General features: G+C 43.6%; 1 protein-coding gene across 8 annotated transcripts in view; it reads right to left on the bottom strand.

Moving 5' to 3' along the window:
* The window catches only part of ADGRL3 (adhesion G protein-coupled receptor L3), a 520,031-nt gene that overhangs the window by 53,363 nt on the left and 447,676 nt on the right, over positions 1-18,992 (bottom strand). For all 8 annotated transcript variants that reach the window (XM_075090573.1, XM_075090572.1, XM_075090568.1 and 5 more), the window contains 4 exons: positions 14,233-14,442; positions 13,495-13,715; positions 6,019-6,085; positions 4,529-4,620 (listed from right to left, as the gene is read on the bottom strand). In XM_075090573.1, the coding sequence (XP_074946674.1) occupies positions 4,529-4,620; positions 6,019-6,085; positions 13,495-13,715; positions 14,233-14,442 (590 nt within the window). The remainder of the gene's footprint in view (positions 1-4,528; positions 4,621-6,018; positions 6,086-13,494; positions 13,716-14,232; positions 14,443-18,992) is intronic.

Raw genomic sequence — 18,992 nt, 5'->3', positions numbered from 1 at the left:
TTACTACCAGTGTACCCCCCTCTTTTTCCCTCTACTAACGCCACAATTACTGGAATGAGCAGTATTTAAATGGCTGCAGAAGCACTGCACTGCCACACAATGCAAAGGTATTTGGGATGGGGTTAACCTGAAACCCTGTTTTGCACAGAAAAAGGGGGTAAAGCATCTGGAAACACATGGATGGTTTGTTGTGCTGCAGCATCTGGCACAGATCAGATGGAAACTGGCATGCAAGGACCACAAGCAACCACACAGTACATGCCTGACCACCCAGAAAGGAGTTGATGGATGGAAAACTGAAGAACCATGCTGGACTATTCACACATAGATGTCTTTTCCTTTGTCACATAAGGCTTCCTACAAGAATGTGAATATAAAAAAGATTCAGTGTACTCCTGTCTACGACAGTCTGAGACATTTCGCACATCTAACATCTACCCGGCACAATGGAAAAGCGTGAAGGAGAGACTTCGAGCTGCTCAACTCCAGAAATCACTCCATACGGCAGCAACCTCCGGTAAAACAGCCTCCCAGCTGCTCTAAAGTATTCCAGCTGGTAACATGTCCTCACGAGGAGCCATCTGCTAGCAAGACTGCATCAATCCCGCACTGATACGCCTATAGTCTCCACCTTGCAGGCTATAGATGCAAGCAGCACAGCAGGTTTTTGCCATCCAGAAAGCTTGCGTAGTCCCTGGATTGAAAGATCTGTCTTCCCTGCAAGCTTGTAAAGGATGGGAGAACCAATCCTTGGAACAACCCCTTCCCGGATACATTTCTTGTCAGTAAATCAGTTTGTGCTCACGAGCAATTTCGTGCACCATTTGCATCCCACTTATGCTTTCAGATGGGCGATGAGCAAGATACAAGTGATGTGGGCAGAGCTACCAAAGACTAAATGATGCTCCTCTTTGCCCATCTCTGCTCACCTGTGTTTGCTGACAAGCCACGAAGAAATGAAAGAGCAATGGCCACGGTGGACATTGAGCACCCAGAAAGAGCCATTGGAAAAGTCTGGAAAGGAAAACCTCCTCCCCGCCCATGTTTGGGGAGGTGTGGGCAGAAGCTACACGCACCACCCAAGAGGCAGCTGTTTTGGTGTCCTTGTCTGCATCGCTTCATACTAAAGAGATCTTTAAAAGGCAGGAGACATCCCCACCCTGGGACAACCCTTAACATTTCTGTTTAAACGTATTGAAGGAAGAAGTCAAACTGAACTTTTTCAAAAGGTCCTAGGTAAAAGCATGCTACTCTTGGTGATGGTACCTGTTGTGAAACGGGAACTACTCTGCTCTCCTGGCATCAGCATCAGGCAAAAAACTCTTGCAGCTCCGAACAACATATGCCACATGTATGAGCTCACATCTTCTCCTGGCTAACTGCCTCAAAAGCAGGACTAGAGCACAAACCTCGCTGTCTCAGCAGGTGCAACCCACTGAATCGGCTCAGTAGCAACTTGCCGTACAGGGTGGATGCTCTCAGCACAGGAGGAAGGACCCACATATGTGGTTACCCTACTTCCTCTTGAAAGTGCTGGGCTAAGTTGGAAAATTTAACGTGGGTAAAAAATAAACCAGCTCTGTACTCATCAGATCTCTTGCCGGGTAACCCCTGGGTAACCAGTGCTCTACCACGAGAATGTCAGATCCTCCCATGATGGTGCAATAATATAGGGACTGTTCCTAAAGGTTAGGGAAGTTTATTTTTACAACTTTGAACAGTGCCTACAAATCTTTCAGCCACGCAGCATCTGGTTCAGTCACTGCCCTTTGAATGGCTTTTCTGTTGGTGCAGTAATTAAAGGTATCCCAGGTGCCACCTGATCCTTTATCAAGTTCATTAATTTAGGTGGAGTTATTTGGCTATTTTCTATACTTCATAACGTATTTCTAACCTTTAAAGTGACATAGGCAAGCACCAGATTGCAGGGGCGCTTATTAACAGCCTATTAAAATATTTTATGGCCTTTATTTTTACATTGCCATAGGGAATCAAATATTTTGCTGTTGTTGAACAGGCTCAGGATTTATGTTGCGAGAGCCTCACCACAGCCTAACACAGAGCAGTGCTAGGAAATGAACTGGGAGAACAAACACCCATTCAGCTCCCCATGTGCCGTAAAGCTGTCACACGCAGATGGCAGCAAGGGGCCCTCCAAAGCAGTCCCTCGGTAAGACAAGATGCAAGGCTCTGGGACCACACTGAGAGCCAGCAAAGGAAGCACCATCTTGAGAAACAGATCTGGGTGTCTTTTCACTAACCGTATAGAGCCACAGAGGTAAGGGCAGAAAGGATCTTCCTGGTCACCTGTGAAATGATGTGGCTTTTTATTCCAGAGCTGCTGTACCACAACCACATTTTGCAACTGAGTTAGAGCCAATGACTTGTGAAGACGACCATGATTTTACCTAGAAGACTACCCTTGAAGATGACTATGATCTTACCTAAAGGTTTTCCAGAGATTGCAAGCCCCTCACATGCCTAGGAAAGCTCCCGCAAAGGTTAATTCCCTTCTCTGTTACAGATCTGCACCTTCTCCTAACTCAAGCATAACTGATATTGAGAAAACACGTGCCTTGGATTTAGAGACTTCACTTTTCCTGCTTAGGTATTCAGAAATTACAACCAAGTCCCTTCTGAAATTCTTGTTTTGGTAAACTTCCTAGGATGAGCTTGGGGTCCTCCCAAGTTTATATGGTATTTCTCTTATTTTTTCAAGCATAAAAAAATAATTTGTAATGAAGCAATATGTTTGGAAGGGTATCAGCAACATACTTGGAAATTTTTTAATTGCTAGTGTTTTCAAAACGTTTTAATGGAGTCAAATAAGGAATAGACATTCATCTGCCAAAGAACCTATAAAATATTTTACAATTACATCATAATTGATGTAACCAGTTGTAGAAATTCCTGTCATTTTAAACAAAGATACTAGAGATTAGCACAAGCAAGATTATTTAGTAGGCAATTACTATTTCTGCTTTAATTATAAGGGCTTTGGTGTGTGTCACCCCCCTGCCCCCCCACTTTTTAATTTAAATGTCATACTGCAAGGCTTTCTAGACAGATTTTGTGTGGGTAACCGCAGAAAGACCATTCTCAGCAAGCAATCCCATAGCACTAATGCATGACAAGTAGTCATATTAATAAATATTATTAAATATACTACTCCTTTAGTGCCTTATCCAAGACCGAATGAAAGACCATCATGCTGGGATCAGTCCTGGATATGCAGGAGGGACTGCTCCTCCAATTTCATCTTACAGCTGAGCGATGGCAGAAGAAACAGAAGCACAACACAGAGCAGCCTGCCCGTAACCTGGGTGGGGACAGACACGGTAAATCAGCGCCCAAGCTCACTGGGGTCTCCTGCATTTGTACAGGCACCAGTCATCTTTCCTCCCAACCCTCGAAGAAGCTGTGCCTAGGAAACTAAAACTTCACCCAAAGGACCACGCCAGGTCGTGGCACGCTAATGGTATTGCAAGCCTTGTCTGATGGGGAAATTTTAAGGTGGGACTGACCTTGTTTCAATTAAAGCTGCATCTGTGAGAGCAGCTCAGGAGTAAGAACAATAACCTTGCTGAGAACTGCCTTGCAGCTGTGCAATTCAGTCATCTCCTAACAAGCTCTCCTTGTGACTCTTCTCCCACTCCCACCACGGAAGAGAGGGTTGAACCAACTTCCAGCCATGTTGCACAACGCTCTCCTTTCGTGGGACGGCAGTGAAGTGCTGACTCCCGACAACTTCCTCCTCCTGAAGTTTGTTAGATGGTTTTATTAATTATGAGGCTCCCCATCTTATCAGGCGCCGCACCTAAAATCCCACTTGTATTTTTTGACGTGAGTAATTAAAGCCAGAGGTACTTGAATAAACAGGCACTGATGGAGACTAATATTCTATCAATATAATGAAGCAGCTTGCAAGACAGTAAGATGCCCAGGCTCAGACGTTAACCAAGTCCAAGGGCAAAACATGCCTTGGCTGGCAAGCACCTCCTCTGATGTGGGCATCCCCAGGTAAAACCCCAGTAACTGCTGAAGCTAATCAGATTCTGGGGGGAATTTGGGTCATTAAAACTGGAAGGGGCCAAAACAAACTGAAAAGAAGTAAGGCTTCTGCCCTCAGAGCACAGAGAAATAGTAATGATCAACAATTTCAACACCTTCCCCGTAGAGACTGCAATAATTAGCTGGTAATTATCGGGCACGATTTATTTTTATGTAGAGGGACTAGGAGATTACCTGCTTCAAGGACACCAAATGCAGCTTTGCTTCCTTCATGCAAAATTGAATGGAAAATGCCACCACTGGCAGCCAAATCCCAATAAAGACAGTGCTTCTTCATCAGCCACTTGTTGGTATCTATTAGAAACCACCCTGCAGTGCCATAACTGAATGTATTGCCTCTGGTTATCGCTGCCGCTGGCAGAGTTGGTTCCCCTGTACGCTCCTCAGAGAGGAACGGGGGCATAAACAGCAAAAGACACAAAACAGGAAGAAAGAAAGAAAAAACCGAGCCACTTACTTGATATTGTCAAGACATCCAGATTCAGGTTTCAGTATAGCAGTATGATGAAACATTTTATAGAGCGCGATCCCAAGGAAGATGACATTAAGCTGCAGTGGGGGGAAGGAAAAAAAAATGGGTTACGTGACATGGCACAATATGATGGGGAGAAAGTCAGCTTCTTCTCTGTAACAGATAGGTTGCTGTAGGAAATTAACTCTCGCTACAGTTTTATAGAGACTGAATCGCAGAAAATTGCCAAGAATTTTATAAGGTGAGTTGGTCTGTGGACTGCAGGACTGGTGATGCCACAGCTTTACCAAAGCTGTGGCACTGCATATGTTACTGATAGAGGGCTGGTTCTAATATCAACTCTAGTGCTTCAAATGACACTGTGGAAAATTAAAAGTATTTGCTGTAACAGCTCTTCTGTGTCTGAGATGTACAGTCGTGAAAAGTCATTCCAAGCATATTGCTTAGCTGGCCCCATTTTAATGAAGCGAAAAAGCATCTTCTTCTGTGAATATATGTTTTAACTATGGTGTAACGGAGGAGATGGGCAGGGAAATCACAATTCCTGAAGATGCTTAGCACAATGCAAAGTTGAAGAAAATACAAAGGAAAAAAAGTTTAATTTGTTCTGTAAAAGATGCGATGGTGTTTCAATGCCTCAGTGTAAACAAGGCTGCCAACTCCTGGAAAGGAGTTCCCCCAAAAGCCCAGGCCAGGGTTTGAGATGTAATCAAAAAGGGAAGATATCTTTTTATGAATTAATTGCTGAAGGGGAAAAAAACCCCAACAGTTGTAGCTGGTTGCACGGGCCCCTCCCTGACGTGGAAGGCTGCTGAAATGGCCCCCAGTTGCAGGAGAAGCAGGGACAATGTCTGCATTGAAGGGAGAAACGCCTAGTTTGCTGTGTTAGCCAAACTGTAGTCTATTCAAAACAAAGGATGGTTTATTTAAACCATATTGTAGCGATTAAAGTATAAGAAAAACTCCAGCTGCCTCTGAAGTTGGGTTCTCTACCTTATTGCTGTGTTAGCTGATACACTGGCAATGTGCTAACTGTGAAGTCACACAAGCTTCAACCTCTGCTGGGGAGGAAAAACCCCCATCAAATCTCTCTTCCAGGTTGGACTTCATTTCATTCCCCCCACCCCAGATTTCCCTTTTTTGCATGATCGATAAGAAGCTTTGCTCTGGAATTCAAAAAAACAGGGGCAGGCAGTGAATGGCATCAAAATAGAGCTTGGCACTTCTAAATGTCCAACGGTAGAAACCAAACTCTGCAAGCGCCCCCTCCAAAGCTCTCTGGCCCATTTTGATCAAGTATTCTGCAATGCCAAGGGCCTTTTGTAATGAGGGTCTAATTGTTCGTGCCAGGTGGGGTCACAGAAGAACATGCCTTTCTCAAATTAATCTGTGTAAATTAAAGGTAAAGAGTAAAGGGACAGCAAAAGTTTTATTTCTTGACCTAAGAGATGGAGTAGTTAATTAGGAGTTCTTACCATAATTATCAAGGTCGCCGGTCCTATAAAGCTCCAAATGAAGTAGGTGTCAAGTCGAAGCCAACATCTGTAATGAAACACAAAGGAGAGAAGGCATTCAAGGACTGCACCCAGGACATACATCAAGAGTGAACGAGTGACAGAGAAGAATGTGAGCTGCAAAACACGCTGGTGGGAGACAGGAAATATTATATCGCTTGTTCATTTAAATGCTGAATTATGTGCCCAGTTTCTGACAGCGCTATTGATGGAGTAAGATAATTACCTCTGGAGGAAGCAGGGAGAAAATGGCACGAGGCCTAGTTGCTAAGGTTTTCTACATCTGTCAGAAAAAATCCTCTTTAAAACTGTGGGTTTTTTTAAGGAAGGGGTCCGACGAGCATCCATGGAGCTTCTTCACTTTAAGCTCCTCTTCCCTCTCCGGCTCTGATGCAACACAAGCTGTCTGTCAACTGTCAAGTGAAATGACATTTCTCCGGCAAGCAGATCAGAGTAAAATTGGTGGAAATAGGAAGCATGATTTGGATAACAGAGTGCTGAGGTTTAATTAGGTTCAGCAACTTCCCCTTTAGAGCGTTTTATTTCCCTGAACCTCCGGAGTGTTTTGTTTCCACTAATGTTTCGAGGGTTGCATATAGTCTGTGCCATCACATGAAGTTGATTCATGGCCTAAAACTAAATTATTAATCGCTTAATTTCAACCGCATTTAATACCCCCCACATTTTTAAGGGCCCTGGGAAATTACATTTCCATTCCTAGTTCATTCCAGGTGACAGGAAGATAAAATGGAAGTGACTGGTTACAAGACAGACGAGTATAAATTCCAAGAAAGTTTCACACAATGTTTAAAATAGTAATATCTCGTGGTGTTTGCAACGCTGCAAGTCACAGCTCTGTTTCTATACGGAGGACTAAGAATGCAAAACCTCACTCTTATACTAAACATCAAATGGAATTTCATAATTAAGCAAGCAGGAACCGTATATATGAATTTATTATGGGGGAAGAGAGAACATTTCTCACAAATGACAGCTCTAGTGCACGTGTTGAATGTTTTTTGCCTTCCAATGGACTTTGCAACAGGCAGAAAGATCTGTGCCAGCAGCCCCATGGAAGAGATCAGCAGGAGCCACCTGCCAAGAGAATAAAACATGCCCTGAACCTCTGTCACTGGGAGAAGCCCAGATATGAATAAATTCAAAGATGTAGATAAAGCTTCTCACTTCCCTCCCTGTTCATATAAATTTCAGGTCCTGTCAGTGTTGAAGTTATATTGATATATACATATATGGTTGCACTGCTATTTGTCACAAATTAGAATACTGTCGCTTCCATGACCGTCACTCCTGAACTGCCTCTGCAGCTGTTCGTCCAAAATCTTCCTGTGACAGCATCAAAATCTTAATGCGAGAAGCAAACAGAGGCTTTCAGAGTGATTGCAGGGACATCTTGTTTCCTCTGTGGCTGCTGAAGTTCAAGGTGATTTAGATGCAGCTGGTAATGGAACAACAGGAGTGACTAGAGACTATTTGAGTCTGATTTCCTATAGGAAAGGGTTTATGTGATCATGACATCTGCGTATCACCCATAATAACAGCTGAAATGTCGCCCAATTGCAACTAGATTTGACAGAGGAATAGAGGTTTCAAGGATAATGAAGTCCCTGTAAAAAGTCCTCCCCCATCCCTGAAAAAAGATGTCCGCATAGAGCAGCGCACACATTACACGGCATTTCAGGCTTTATACCTATCCCATCCCATAGGAAAAAGGTGTAACTAGTGCTTATGCCTCAGCTGCCACATATAAATAAGGGAATATGCAGCCCTACAACTTTTTCTTACTGATAATAAGAGTGTTGGTGTGTAGGAGAGGACTCAGAGGGTTCATTGGGTTTTTTTCTAAATTAAAACACGCTGAACTTTCTTGCCAGTTTCACATTCAAAACATCCCCCAGCCCCTGCCACACAGGAGCCAGGAGCACAGTGTACTTCAGTTGCAAAGCAACTTGGTTTACCTTCAGCACAAAGAGTGAGTCAGCTCGTGAAAAGCTCAGGGAAGAGGAAAGACACGAACTCTCTCTTTACTCCTTACAGCATGATGCCATATGGTCACATCTGATGCAGCTGTTTTTGAATGCATATAGATTGGGACACAGGGAAAATCAGTGAAAGCTGAAATACTGCATGAGGGAAAAGCCGTGCCGGGCTGAGCAAAGAAGTGCGGAACAACTGGCTTCCTTTCCAGCCAGCCAAATGGATGAAATTTTCCACCCTGTTCCCCTAAAAAATCTGTCTCTTTGGTTGTGGAGCACAATTCAGTGACAAGGGATAGATGCTGTGGACGGGAAACAGCTGGGGAGCCAGGTCCTGCCCTCAGGGTAAGTAGGGGATGGGCATAGAGCAAAAGGGTCCCCTTCCAATGAGAGATGGCTTCATCTAAGCAACAGTACAGCTTGTGAAAACCAGAGGCAGCTTCTTCTGCTTCTCTGCATGCTTTAAAAATGTGATGTCATTTTTTATTTGTTTGAATAGAAAAAACACCTTTCTATGAAACCGTGTATAACACTCAGTCTTGGGCAACTAAATGGAAAGCTGCAGGACTGCCTCTAATCTGCAGAGGGACTTTAAAAAGCTGGGGTTTTTGTGGTCTTCAGGAAGAGGTGCAACTTTGAACCTGTTTAAGTCATACCTCATTAAAAATTCAAATTAAGACCAAAACATCAAAACACAGGCATCCCGCCAATTGCGTTGAGGAGCTGTAAATTGCTAATCAGACAAATACCACACTGAGCTTTTCTTCCCTTAAAAAAACAAAAACCCACATGCACAATGAGCTGCATAAATGAGCTCCTCAAAACAAGGAAGCAATCAGGCAACTCACTTCCCGGTTGCTAATCTTGAGTTACTTCTGACCCCCAATGCGCAGCTGCTCCGTGAACATGGACTTGCGGCATTACAAGTTTAGATTTTGCTGCCATTAAGCAAACGAGCTGCTTCAGGGCTCAGTAGAAGGCAGAGTGGGTTATCTGAAAGTCTGCAGATGCAGGGAATGCTGCTCAAAAGCCCATTGCTTCTTCCAAAAGTGATTTCAGTGTTCATAACGAGCTCCGTGGCACTGCTTTCCTTTACTTTTTAATTTCCTCCTTTTCCACAATGACAAGTCACTATATTCACCTAAAGCTTTTCCCAAGTAATAAAGACTACAGAGAGTTTATTTTCTGCATGAAGAGAAATCAAATACTAAACTATCCCTGGTGTGCATTAAATATAACCAATAAACAATCATTAGCTGCCATTGGACCATAAAATTTGAAGAACCCTAAACATATCATGTTGTTCATGGGAGCTCAGCAGTTTGTTTCACGCAGCTATACAGCCTCCTTGTCTGGGTGCAGTAATGGGATATGTATGCACAAGACATGCCTTTCAAGGGTGCAATACAGGTTCTGCTTAAGGCAGTCCAGCATCCACATTGCTCATGCTTCCTCCTCCAAATACCCAGCACAAACACTGAAAATAAAACAAGTTCAGCGGAGCCACCCAAGACAGACTGTATTGTTAGAAGCTATTTTCTGAGCAACATTAACATGCATAAAATGTCGGCGGCTGGCTGATGGTCTTGGAGGCTGTGTACATACACTGGGCTTTCATTTTGCTTTCTGACAGCTGGATTGCTTACCATGTATATCTTGCTTTATAGCATACCAAAAGGGGGGAGACGGGGGAGAAACAACAGAGAGATTCCTGTCACGATTAATTGGATCACTAGTGGATGAATATACCTACAAGTACATTTTCTAAAATATATTGAACCATTCAAAGCATAGCCATTTTCCTCTGAGATTTGTAAGAGGCATTGATATGAAACTCAGGACAGTATGGGAATATGGAAAGCTTCTTGCTGTCAAGTTTGGATAGCCTACTACTTGGGTGAGCCCTCTCAAAGGGATGCTGCTAAAGTCTTAATCAGCTTTTTCTGAATTTTAAAGTTATTTTCAAACTTTATTCAAATTTTCAAAATTTAAAGTTATTTTCAAACACTAAGAACAACTGCAAATGCTATTTTCCCTCTGTGTTTCACAGCATTGTCCACCACGATGCTTGACCTCAGATCCGGCCAGAAGATGGATGGATTTGATTAACACACAGGACAAGGCAAATGATGTAGCTTTTTAAAACTGCAATCTCAGAATCTTATTTTTGCAGCAAAAATTGAGATGTGGCCATTTAAGACTCAGCAGGTGAAGACCTGGCCTGTAAGAAATGGTCATTTGGAAGTTCACGTGAGCATCGCCCGTATTGTTTCAGCAATGTTGGGGGACCACAATGGGGCTTCCTGCTTTTCACCTTTACTTTAGAAATTATGACCAGAACAAGGTGAGGTTCAACATTTCTTGTTTATCTCGGGGAAAGGGCCAGACATGGCTCAGCTTGCTCACATGAATAGTCCCTGCTGGCCTGAACGGGATGATCTTTTAATGGAGTCACTATGTTGCTGCTTGGTTATAAAAGCAAATTAATCTCTTAATATGAGTGGTTTGAATGGCTTTTAAACAAAAAAAATAGTAAAAGGAAAAGGATCAGTTCCATTCCTTGGAATAATTAAGTGCAAGAGAGTATCTTTACTGGGCAGCTACTCCAAAACACCAATATGAATACTAGGACATAGGATGCTTCAGAAAATCACAAGCACCAAGTGATAAGCAAAGAAACAGAGAGAGGAACAACTGCCTGTTCCTGGCTATGTAATGTGGGAATGTGTTACAAGAGAGTTGGATTTAGAAAGGAAAAGGAAATAAAGAAAAACCTACATTGGGTATCTAAGCAAATCATTCTGAGATGTATGAACGGTGGCACCAAATGCCAGGCAATAAACAAATAACACTAACAGCTCCATAAGTCCTGCTTAAACATATGCAATAAATAATGGAGGCAGCAAGTAATATATTCCAGTGGATGTTTTACAAAACCCAGCAAAACCAAGCAACTTCTTGCAATCAAATTATGTATGCCTGGCATATAGTTCACTACAAATTCTAATCAGTTCTACCCTTCTAATAACATTATACAGAAAAATACATCATCATCCATCAACCAGATGGAGCATGATAGTTATACAAAACATATTGTATGTTTTTTATCTTCCACTATGAGAACGTGATAAAATTGTGCACTCTGGAATTAGAGATCATAAATAAATATTTTAGGCTCTGCAAATCTCTGTAAATATTTGTTTGCAAAATATTATATATGCATATTTTATCATTAAAAATACTACTTTATGCTGTGGGGAAGGAGAGAGACTTTACTGGCACAGACATAGGACTGCTGCCTCCTCAACACAAAGATAGCAAAGTTTTGTTGTCCGCCTCCAGCGAATTTCAGCCAAACTTTCTGCCTGTACGTTCCATGCCATGGAAACATTTGAGCACCCAAGGCCTGTTGGGAAAAGGCACCGTGTCCCATGGAATATATTTATTTTGCTGTGCTTCAGAAAGGTCCATATATTCATTTAACAGGAACGGAAACATTTCAGCAATGAAAAGCTGCCAGAGTGCTTTATGGGAGCTTGGTTAGGTGCCTTATGTTCCCACTCTCTACAGCCAGCCTGCTGCATGCCGCTGTCTCCCACAACCAGCGTTGGTACTCTGGTTATCCCTACAGAGCATCATGAGGGACTTTGCAAAGATGAGGGTGGATGCAAACCAACTGCTGTCTCACATCCAAAGTGAAACCCTGGGCTTGGGGATGTCCTTTTACTACACAGAAACAGAGTAAGACATTTTCAACAGCCAGCAGTTATACAGCACTGTAAGAGAATGAAGTTGGTGTTAGCTTTCATCACAAACTAGCTGCAATACTAGGATTTCTTGGTAGGCAGCCCAAACTGTTGAGGGAGAAGTCAAAAGGATTGCTCTGGTGCTACAAGCTCTGAGATGGTAACCATGCAGAAGTCACATGGTGAACAGCATGGAAGGCAGCCACTGAAACACCAGACTGTGAACTGGACCAGTGGAGACACAGCTCCAGCGATGGCAGATGTGTGGGAGCATGTCAGCAGGCTTTCCTGCGAGCTGAACTCATGGCCCCTCAGCTGTAACATGTTTGAGGATCAACACGGCCCATTTAGGCTGCTGTGAAGAGATAGGTCCTCCACAGATACACCACAGGAGGAATAAATTTGTCTAAAGGGACAAGGCAGAATGTTTCAATACCTGATTCAATAGGGTCTTATATATTGCTCAAGTGGCGATGTGAACAGAAGAGTAGATTGGGGCAGAAAGCAGGTGGCAGCTGATGGAAACAGTCTTCTCCAGAAACTGTAATCAGCTGTGGTGTTAGTTTTCCTTTGCCCCCTAGGCCTGTCAGTGTCAGTCAAACTACTTTGGATAAATTGACAGAGATCCATGAAAACTTACTCCTTCCTACCCTTGCCTGTGTGGGTCATTTTCTTTCCACAAAGTATGACATTTATACAAATTCAGGTTGCTATTCTCCTACTCATGGGAGGAATGCAATGCAAATATCCATCTGGGATCCAAGCCTACCTGCTGGCATGGTGATGGATCATGAGCAGCTCCACTGCTCTACAGACTTACTTCTGCAAGGAATCAGGCTCATACATACCAACAAGGTTCCAGGCAAAAATTTTGCAGTTGAATTTAACGGAATATCAACTGCTGCCATGGCCTGACTTGACCTATGCTAAAAAAAAGCTTTAAAAATGCCACTGGCTCATTTCTATGTATGCCTTCAGATTGAGCCCATAACTCAGTTAAAATGACAGGAGAAAGGCAGCCTGACAAGAGAAAGCAAAAATTATTAAAAAAAAGTTAGTAAAACCACATTGTTAGTTCTATTGTAACAAAGCTGGCAAAGAAAATCAAAGGCTCAATTTTCCCTCTGTTTTCCGTTAGACAGTGTTGCACGATCATCTAACTTGTGCTTTGATACCAGCTTCGGCAATGCTGAAAACATTTAAGAATATTCATAATGACAAATGATGTAGCTGTTCCTATTTGCAAGGAGTCTAATACACTCCACAGTCACCACCTATTTTGCTTGCAGGCTCTGTTAATTTGACAGAACACTTAAAGAAAGAGGAAGAAGAAAGCAGTGTTTCATCATCCAAATGAGAAATACTCTTTGGTTAGAGAAGGATGATCTTGCTGATACAGTACCAAATGGAAAGTTGGGTGAGCCACCTCTGCTGATGTTGTGCAATGACGTGATAAAGTTTTCCCTGACCGACTTCCCTAAGAAAATACCTTTGCAAATCATTTCATAGTGGGGAATTTGTCCTCTATCATCACAGACTGTGTTGGAGACAGAGATAAGGCAAGGCATGCCTCCTGGCTGAGCTCTGTCTGCACAAGTCTCCTTTGCCTGCCAGGTTCGCTGGGCTCTTCACTTCCCTTTGTCCTCCCCACTCCCATCTCTCCTGACCAGGTTCAAGCAGTGCCAAGCCCCACTCACACTTTGTCTGTGCCGTAGCTCCGGTAGTCCACTGCTGCTGATACAGCCACAATAAGCGCAGGCATGCCGTAGCCGACCAAATAGAAGTACTTCCTCCGGGAGTGTTCGCTCTCAAAAACCTCCACCAGCATGATGTAGAGCTGCACCCCCTCCAGGAACATCCAGGTGAAAGCCGCCAGGAAGAAGAAGTGCAGGAGGGCAGCAAAGACAGCACAGGCAATCTGAGTGCAGATTGAAAAGAGCAAGGGAAGGCGTTTGTACCATGCTGAATCAATGCAACAGTCAGGAATGCTCTTACTGGGAGCTTTAATACAAATAAGGGACCTCTTCTTTTCTCTTCTCTGAAGGAAGAACTTGGTTTTCACTTGGAAAATGTGTGTGAACTATTTTAAAATAGAAACATCTCTCCATATATAAATTATATTCAAAGATGCAAAGGTAGGTATGTACACAGTCTGGCAAATAAACACATAAAGATGTATATAGTATAAGCACATTTTTACAACCTGCTTATTAAACATACACACTTGCATTATTTACAAACAACGCACATACAGCCTCTGAAATCACAGCAGGCATCAGCATTTGACTCCCAGTTAACAACCAGGGGCTCAGCCCTGTGAGGACTCATCCATGGAATTAAGGCAGTACAGGAATGTATCTCACTTCATGGTCAAACATCCCATACCCGCTAAGACAAGTTCCTATGGCAGGAGTAGAAATTGCTTTGCCTCTTACCGGCTGGTCCGTCCGGTTGATGCCGATGAGGAAGAGGAGTTCTGCCACAAAGAGGCTGATGCACAAGTTCTTGTGAATTGTGTTGCGGTCGCTCTGCAGCCCACGGAAGAAGCAGAAGGTGAAAATGCAGATCAGGAGACAGACCAGCGAGAGCAGGATGCCAACCCACGTGATAAAGTCCAGGAGCAGGTCATGGACTGCATCGCTGTGCTGTAGATAAAGCAAAACAAAAAAAAATCATCAGTCGCACACTGTATAAACTCTAATCCATCCCGGACACAGAGTGAGGTTGTCTGAGACCCTTCCCCAAATATTTGTATCCACTCACCAACCTGTGGCACAAAGGACCAGTAGCAAAAAGACTAAACGGACCTAGACTTGAATCTTGCACCAAGAAAGCTGCAACCTGAAAACAGACTCTGAAGTGTCTGGCAAGCTGCAGGTGCCCTGAACAGACTCGGAGCCCGAAATATCCCAGAAACAATGATGCTGCTGTTGAAAATACAAAGATGTCATAGCTAGCCTTGCGCGCAGCTCCATCTTTTGCAAACACGTCAAAGGAGCAGACACAGTACAAAGAACCATCGAACTCTGTGATTCAAGTGTAAAAATGTTTCATGCTTGCAACATTGTGAAGATTACAACCACAAGTCCATTACAACCATTTACCAACAGTGAAAAAAGACTCCCTTTAAACATTCACAGAGACTTATGAGCTTGGAGGCTTTGGAAAGAAAGAGTTTGCTTAAATGTCTTGGGTTTTTGGTTGTTTGGGGTTTTTGTTTGTTTGTTTGATTGTTTGTTTGTTTTACCAGGGAAGGACAAAGAAAGTTTCTTTCTTTTTTCTTTTTCAAACCTTGGAGCTATATTTTAAAACTCCTGGGAAGTCAGACTGATCCTTGGAATGCTACCCAGAAAAAAAGACAGACCTTTTAACACTAATTTGTTTTTAAATTGTAATGGAACAGTGATTTTAAGACAGCCTGGAAAGTGAGTCCCTGTGATGAACTTGTAACGTGGTTTTATCCCAAAGCCATGTAAACACGGCCATTGCAGTGGAAAAGTTAGGCAACCCAGCAACAAAGTTTTGTGACAGGCAGCATAGGTGTGCCTTGGCTCTGCTGGTAAAACACTGCTAGATTGCTCCTGGGCTTACATTACACATCCCTCCCGGAAAGAGGAGGGGGGTGCTGGGACCCTGACACTGAGAGCATCCCACCACCTTACTCAGGCTGTAAAACTTGTCTGTAACTCCCCAAGTTTCCACCAGATGCGGTGAAATTAGAGATATCATTACTAAGTAAAATGTAAATAAGAAATGAGAAATATATGGTGAGTCACAAGACGGCTGCTCGGGGCTAAGTGGTTAGGGTCAATGAGCTGAGAGAAAATGGGCTGGAAATCTCTAGGGGCTTTTCAAAAAGACCAGAGAGGCTTGAAACCCAGCATTGTGGTCCACCAGGCTGTGTTGTAAGCGGTATTCACATTCCCCTCCACTTCTGGCATTTTGATGACTTAGGCAATATGTAGGCTGGCAAATACAATAGTGTCACACTTCAAAAAGCCGGGACAAACTGGAAACATTTTCCTCCCCATGGGATAAAAGCTTATGACAGATGGAGGGAAAAGGTGATTAATTTATCCATTTTCTTTGCCTGCTTGCCAATGATAAAGCCACATCAAATGTCAGGCCTTTCCTGATATACACTTTGCTATGTCAGCACCTGTGAGAAACAACTCAAACCTTTCAGCTCTTCGGCTTTATCAGTATGAGTGGTAGAATGATAATGAAAGGTGGGGAGTGACTTTCCTCTCCATCTCTCCCATGCTGGAAGTTTTCCCTCCAGGGAGACTTGGAGGTGGAGAGATGAGGGCTCCTCTCCCCAAATGCTCTTGCAGCTGTTCTTGAGTATTTCCAATATCTAAGGAACTAGGGGTCTCAAGTCCAACAGAGAGACAAGAAATCATTGTGTGCTTACTGTAGATCATGACAGAAATGCCTATTCCAGCCAGCTTCTCCAGCAGCACCCAGAAAACTGAGAAGATGAAGCACATGTCATTTTCCTGGCGGCCGCACATTGACGGTGTCATTCCAGCTCATCCATCCCTCCTAACTCTGTGCAAAAAAATGTTAATGCAAACCTTGCACCTTGCAAATCATTCTTTCTTTCATCTGAGGCTGCTGGGGAACGGCAGAAGAACATCTCCCTGAACAACCCCGCCAGCTCACCTGATTAGATTGCCATGCCAAGCTGAAGTGACCAAGAGCTCTTGAACTGGCTCAGCAGGGCAAGGGAGCTAACGTGGGTGGATGCAAGGAGAAAGAAAACAGGCAGGCTTTGGCCAGATGCATCCATCTCATCCAGATGCAGTCAATGGCACAGATTCATCAATCCCAAAACAAAGTTAGCCTGGCACAGGGAAAAATCTCTGAGGGCTTCTTCCCCTACTTGAGATGAAACTCACAGGTGTCAGCCTCTGTACCTCTGTCACGAGACCAGTCTGCTGACTTTAAGACACAGTGCAGGAATTAGGGGTGGTTTTGCTCCTGGAGAGGGATCCTGCCATCTCGGTTCATGGTCTTCCTCCAGGACGGGCCACTTGCTCACAAAGCTCACAATGCTCAGCAAGAAACACAGTCTTCATCACTGTATTATTAGTATTATTATTATTATCACTCTTACTACTCTTCTTTTTAATATTAATTTTAATGATAATACTGATTTTATGTACATAACACCCATCCCTGGAGTGCTGGGAAACAACCATAAAAACAACTTCTCTGTAATTACAACCTCCCTCCCCAAAATCAACAAGCTCACAAGAGAACAAACAAAAAGGAATAATAACAACAAACTGGGAACAAGAGTAATTTAAGAACACCTCAGGGGAAAAAAAAATTAATTTGTAACTTTCCCAGTAAAGTCCAACAGAAGTATTGAGTTGGATTTCAAAGGCTGGGTGCACTCCGTCCTTTTTGGGGTGCCCGGTTTCAGGTACCACAGCAAAGCCAGTGGGTCAGGGAGGAGTTGGTAACCACTGGCATCCTTCCCATGGCAGTCTCGAACGTCCCCAGGCCAGGCACATCTAGAGCTTTTACACCAGCAAGTCCAAAAAAAGGGAGTTTGTCTTTTGCTAGAGACTGAAACCTGTAAAATACTGCACTGCCAAAGACCACACAGCAGAATAATATGGGAAAAGAGGGAATCATGGTAATCGCTCCTCAATGCCATGAGACTATCCTTGCCATCACCGGATCCCTATGTGACAAATACGGCAGCAATGTACCTGGTTTACACAGTTGGTACATGGCGTTCCAGGGATAAGTATGATAAGCAGCACACCAAGATTTTTTAACTGGGTCACAGTCCCTGAACCTCAACTGCAGAGACATGCAAGAGGAGCAAATCTTCTCTTAACCCTGCCCAGCACTGTTCAAGCACTCCCTGACTGAAAATAAAATAGCTTTGACATACACACTGATGATGCCCTTCCAGCACCCTGCAAGCTCTAGGGTCCCTAAGGCATGCAAAATACATCTGAAACCACCAGTGTGTCGATAACAGTCAACTCTTGCTTCTCGATAATCTCCTCAAAGACCTGGACAACCAGAAGAGCCCATGGCAGATATCAGATGTCAGTCCAAGGGACAATTTCCTGACAGCATCAATCAAACACATCCTTGCCCAAATGCACCATGGCTTTCAAGAACGGTGCTACATGGTCCAACACACAAACCACTGAGTTTTGTTACCACTAAGCTATGCTAGCTGCACAGGTAAGACGACATGCAGATTATTTTCAGCACAGGAACAACTTCTTGAGTAATTGAAAGAAATAAAATAATCCACTTCAGTGAAAGGGTTTCTATATATTAAGTATGTTTTACATTTATGATTTAGGCATGAGCATGACCCAAAGCCCAGTGAAAGAAGATTTCCCTGGCTTTGGAATAAAGCCCCACTTTTGCTCCAATGGGGCCAAGAGCGGCGGGAGGAGAGCACTGATGGAAACCTGTGCATGAGGAGTTACAGAAGCCCTGGAAGCAACCACAGCAGGGTGAGTAGGCAGCCTAGATATTATCCAAGCTGGGAAAATCAATGAGCAGTTCTGCCAGTGCCTGTACACCAGAGCTGAGCTAATAAAAACAAATCCCAGGGAATGTCAGCTTATGACAGAATGGCCCTCCCTGAGATGAACAGTCATTTCCTCCCTTATTAAAAACATCAGTAGAAGAAACATCAGCCAAACCGAGCTGCCAGCAGCAAAGGACACATTCCTTTGCCTAATCTGTCCCTCCAGGAATGGAAAGAGTAATATGTTTGGGGGTGGAGGAATAAGCAAGCAGTAAATAAAAACACAGTGTCATCGACTAGTTCAGTTATGACCGCCCGGTGCCCGATGGGAGCTGGCAGTGTGCTGGGCTCCTGTTCGTTGCTGATACTGCTTCTCAGATTTGTAGCTATTTGGGGCTGGGCGGGCTCCCTCTGCCTTTTCTCCCCCATTGCTGGTGAGAGAGGATTACTGCTATGACCTGGCTGCAATGTTATGTGACTAAGTGCAAAGGGCTACTTAAGAAGCAAATGGTTTTGTAGATGTGCCAAAAGCATCAGCTGGGCTACATATACTGGGACAAAACTCCAAGGGCTCTCACAGCACAGCTGGGCTGGCTAATGTCATTGACTGCCATGGCTATGCAGGCACAAGAGATTTCAAGGAGGTTTTCCCTGCTCTGTGGACAAGAGGGATATGTGCTGGGG

Source organism: Phalacrocorax aristotelis, chromosome 4 (assembly GCF_949628215.1).
Source record: "Phalacrocorax aristotelis chromosome 4, bGulAri2.1, whole genome shotgun sequence".
NCBI lineage: Eukaryota > Metazoa > Chordata > Aves > Suliformes > Phalacrocoracidae > Phalacrocorax > Phalacrocorax aristotelis.
Note: the sequence above shows the minus strand (reverse complement) of the source record. Positions and strands in the feature narration are given on the sequence as shown.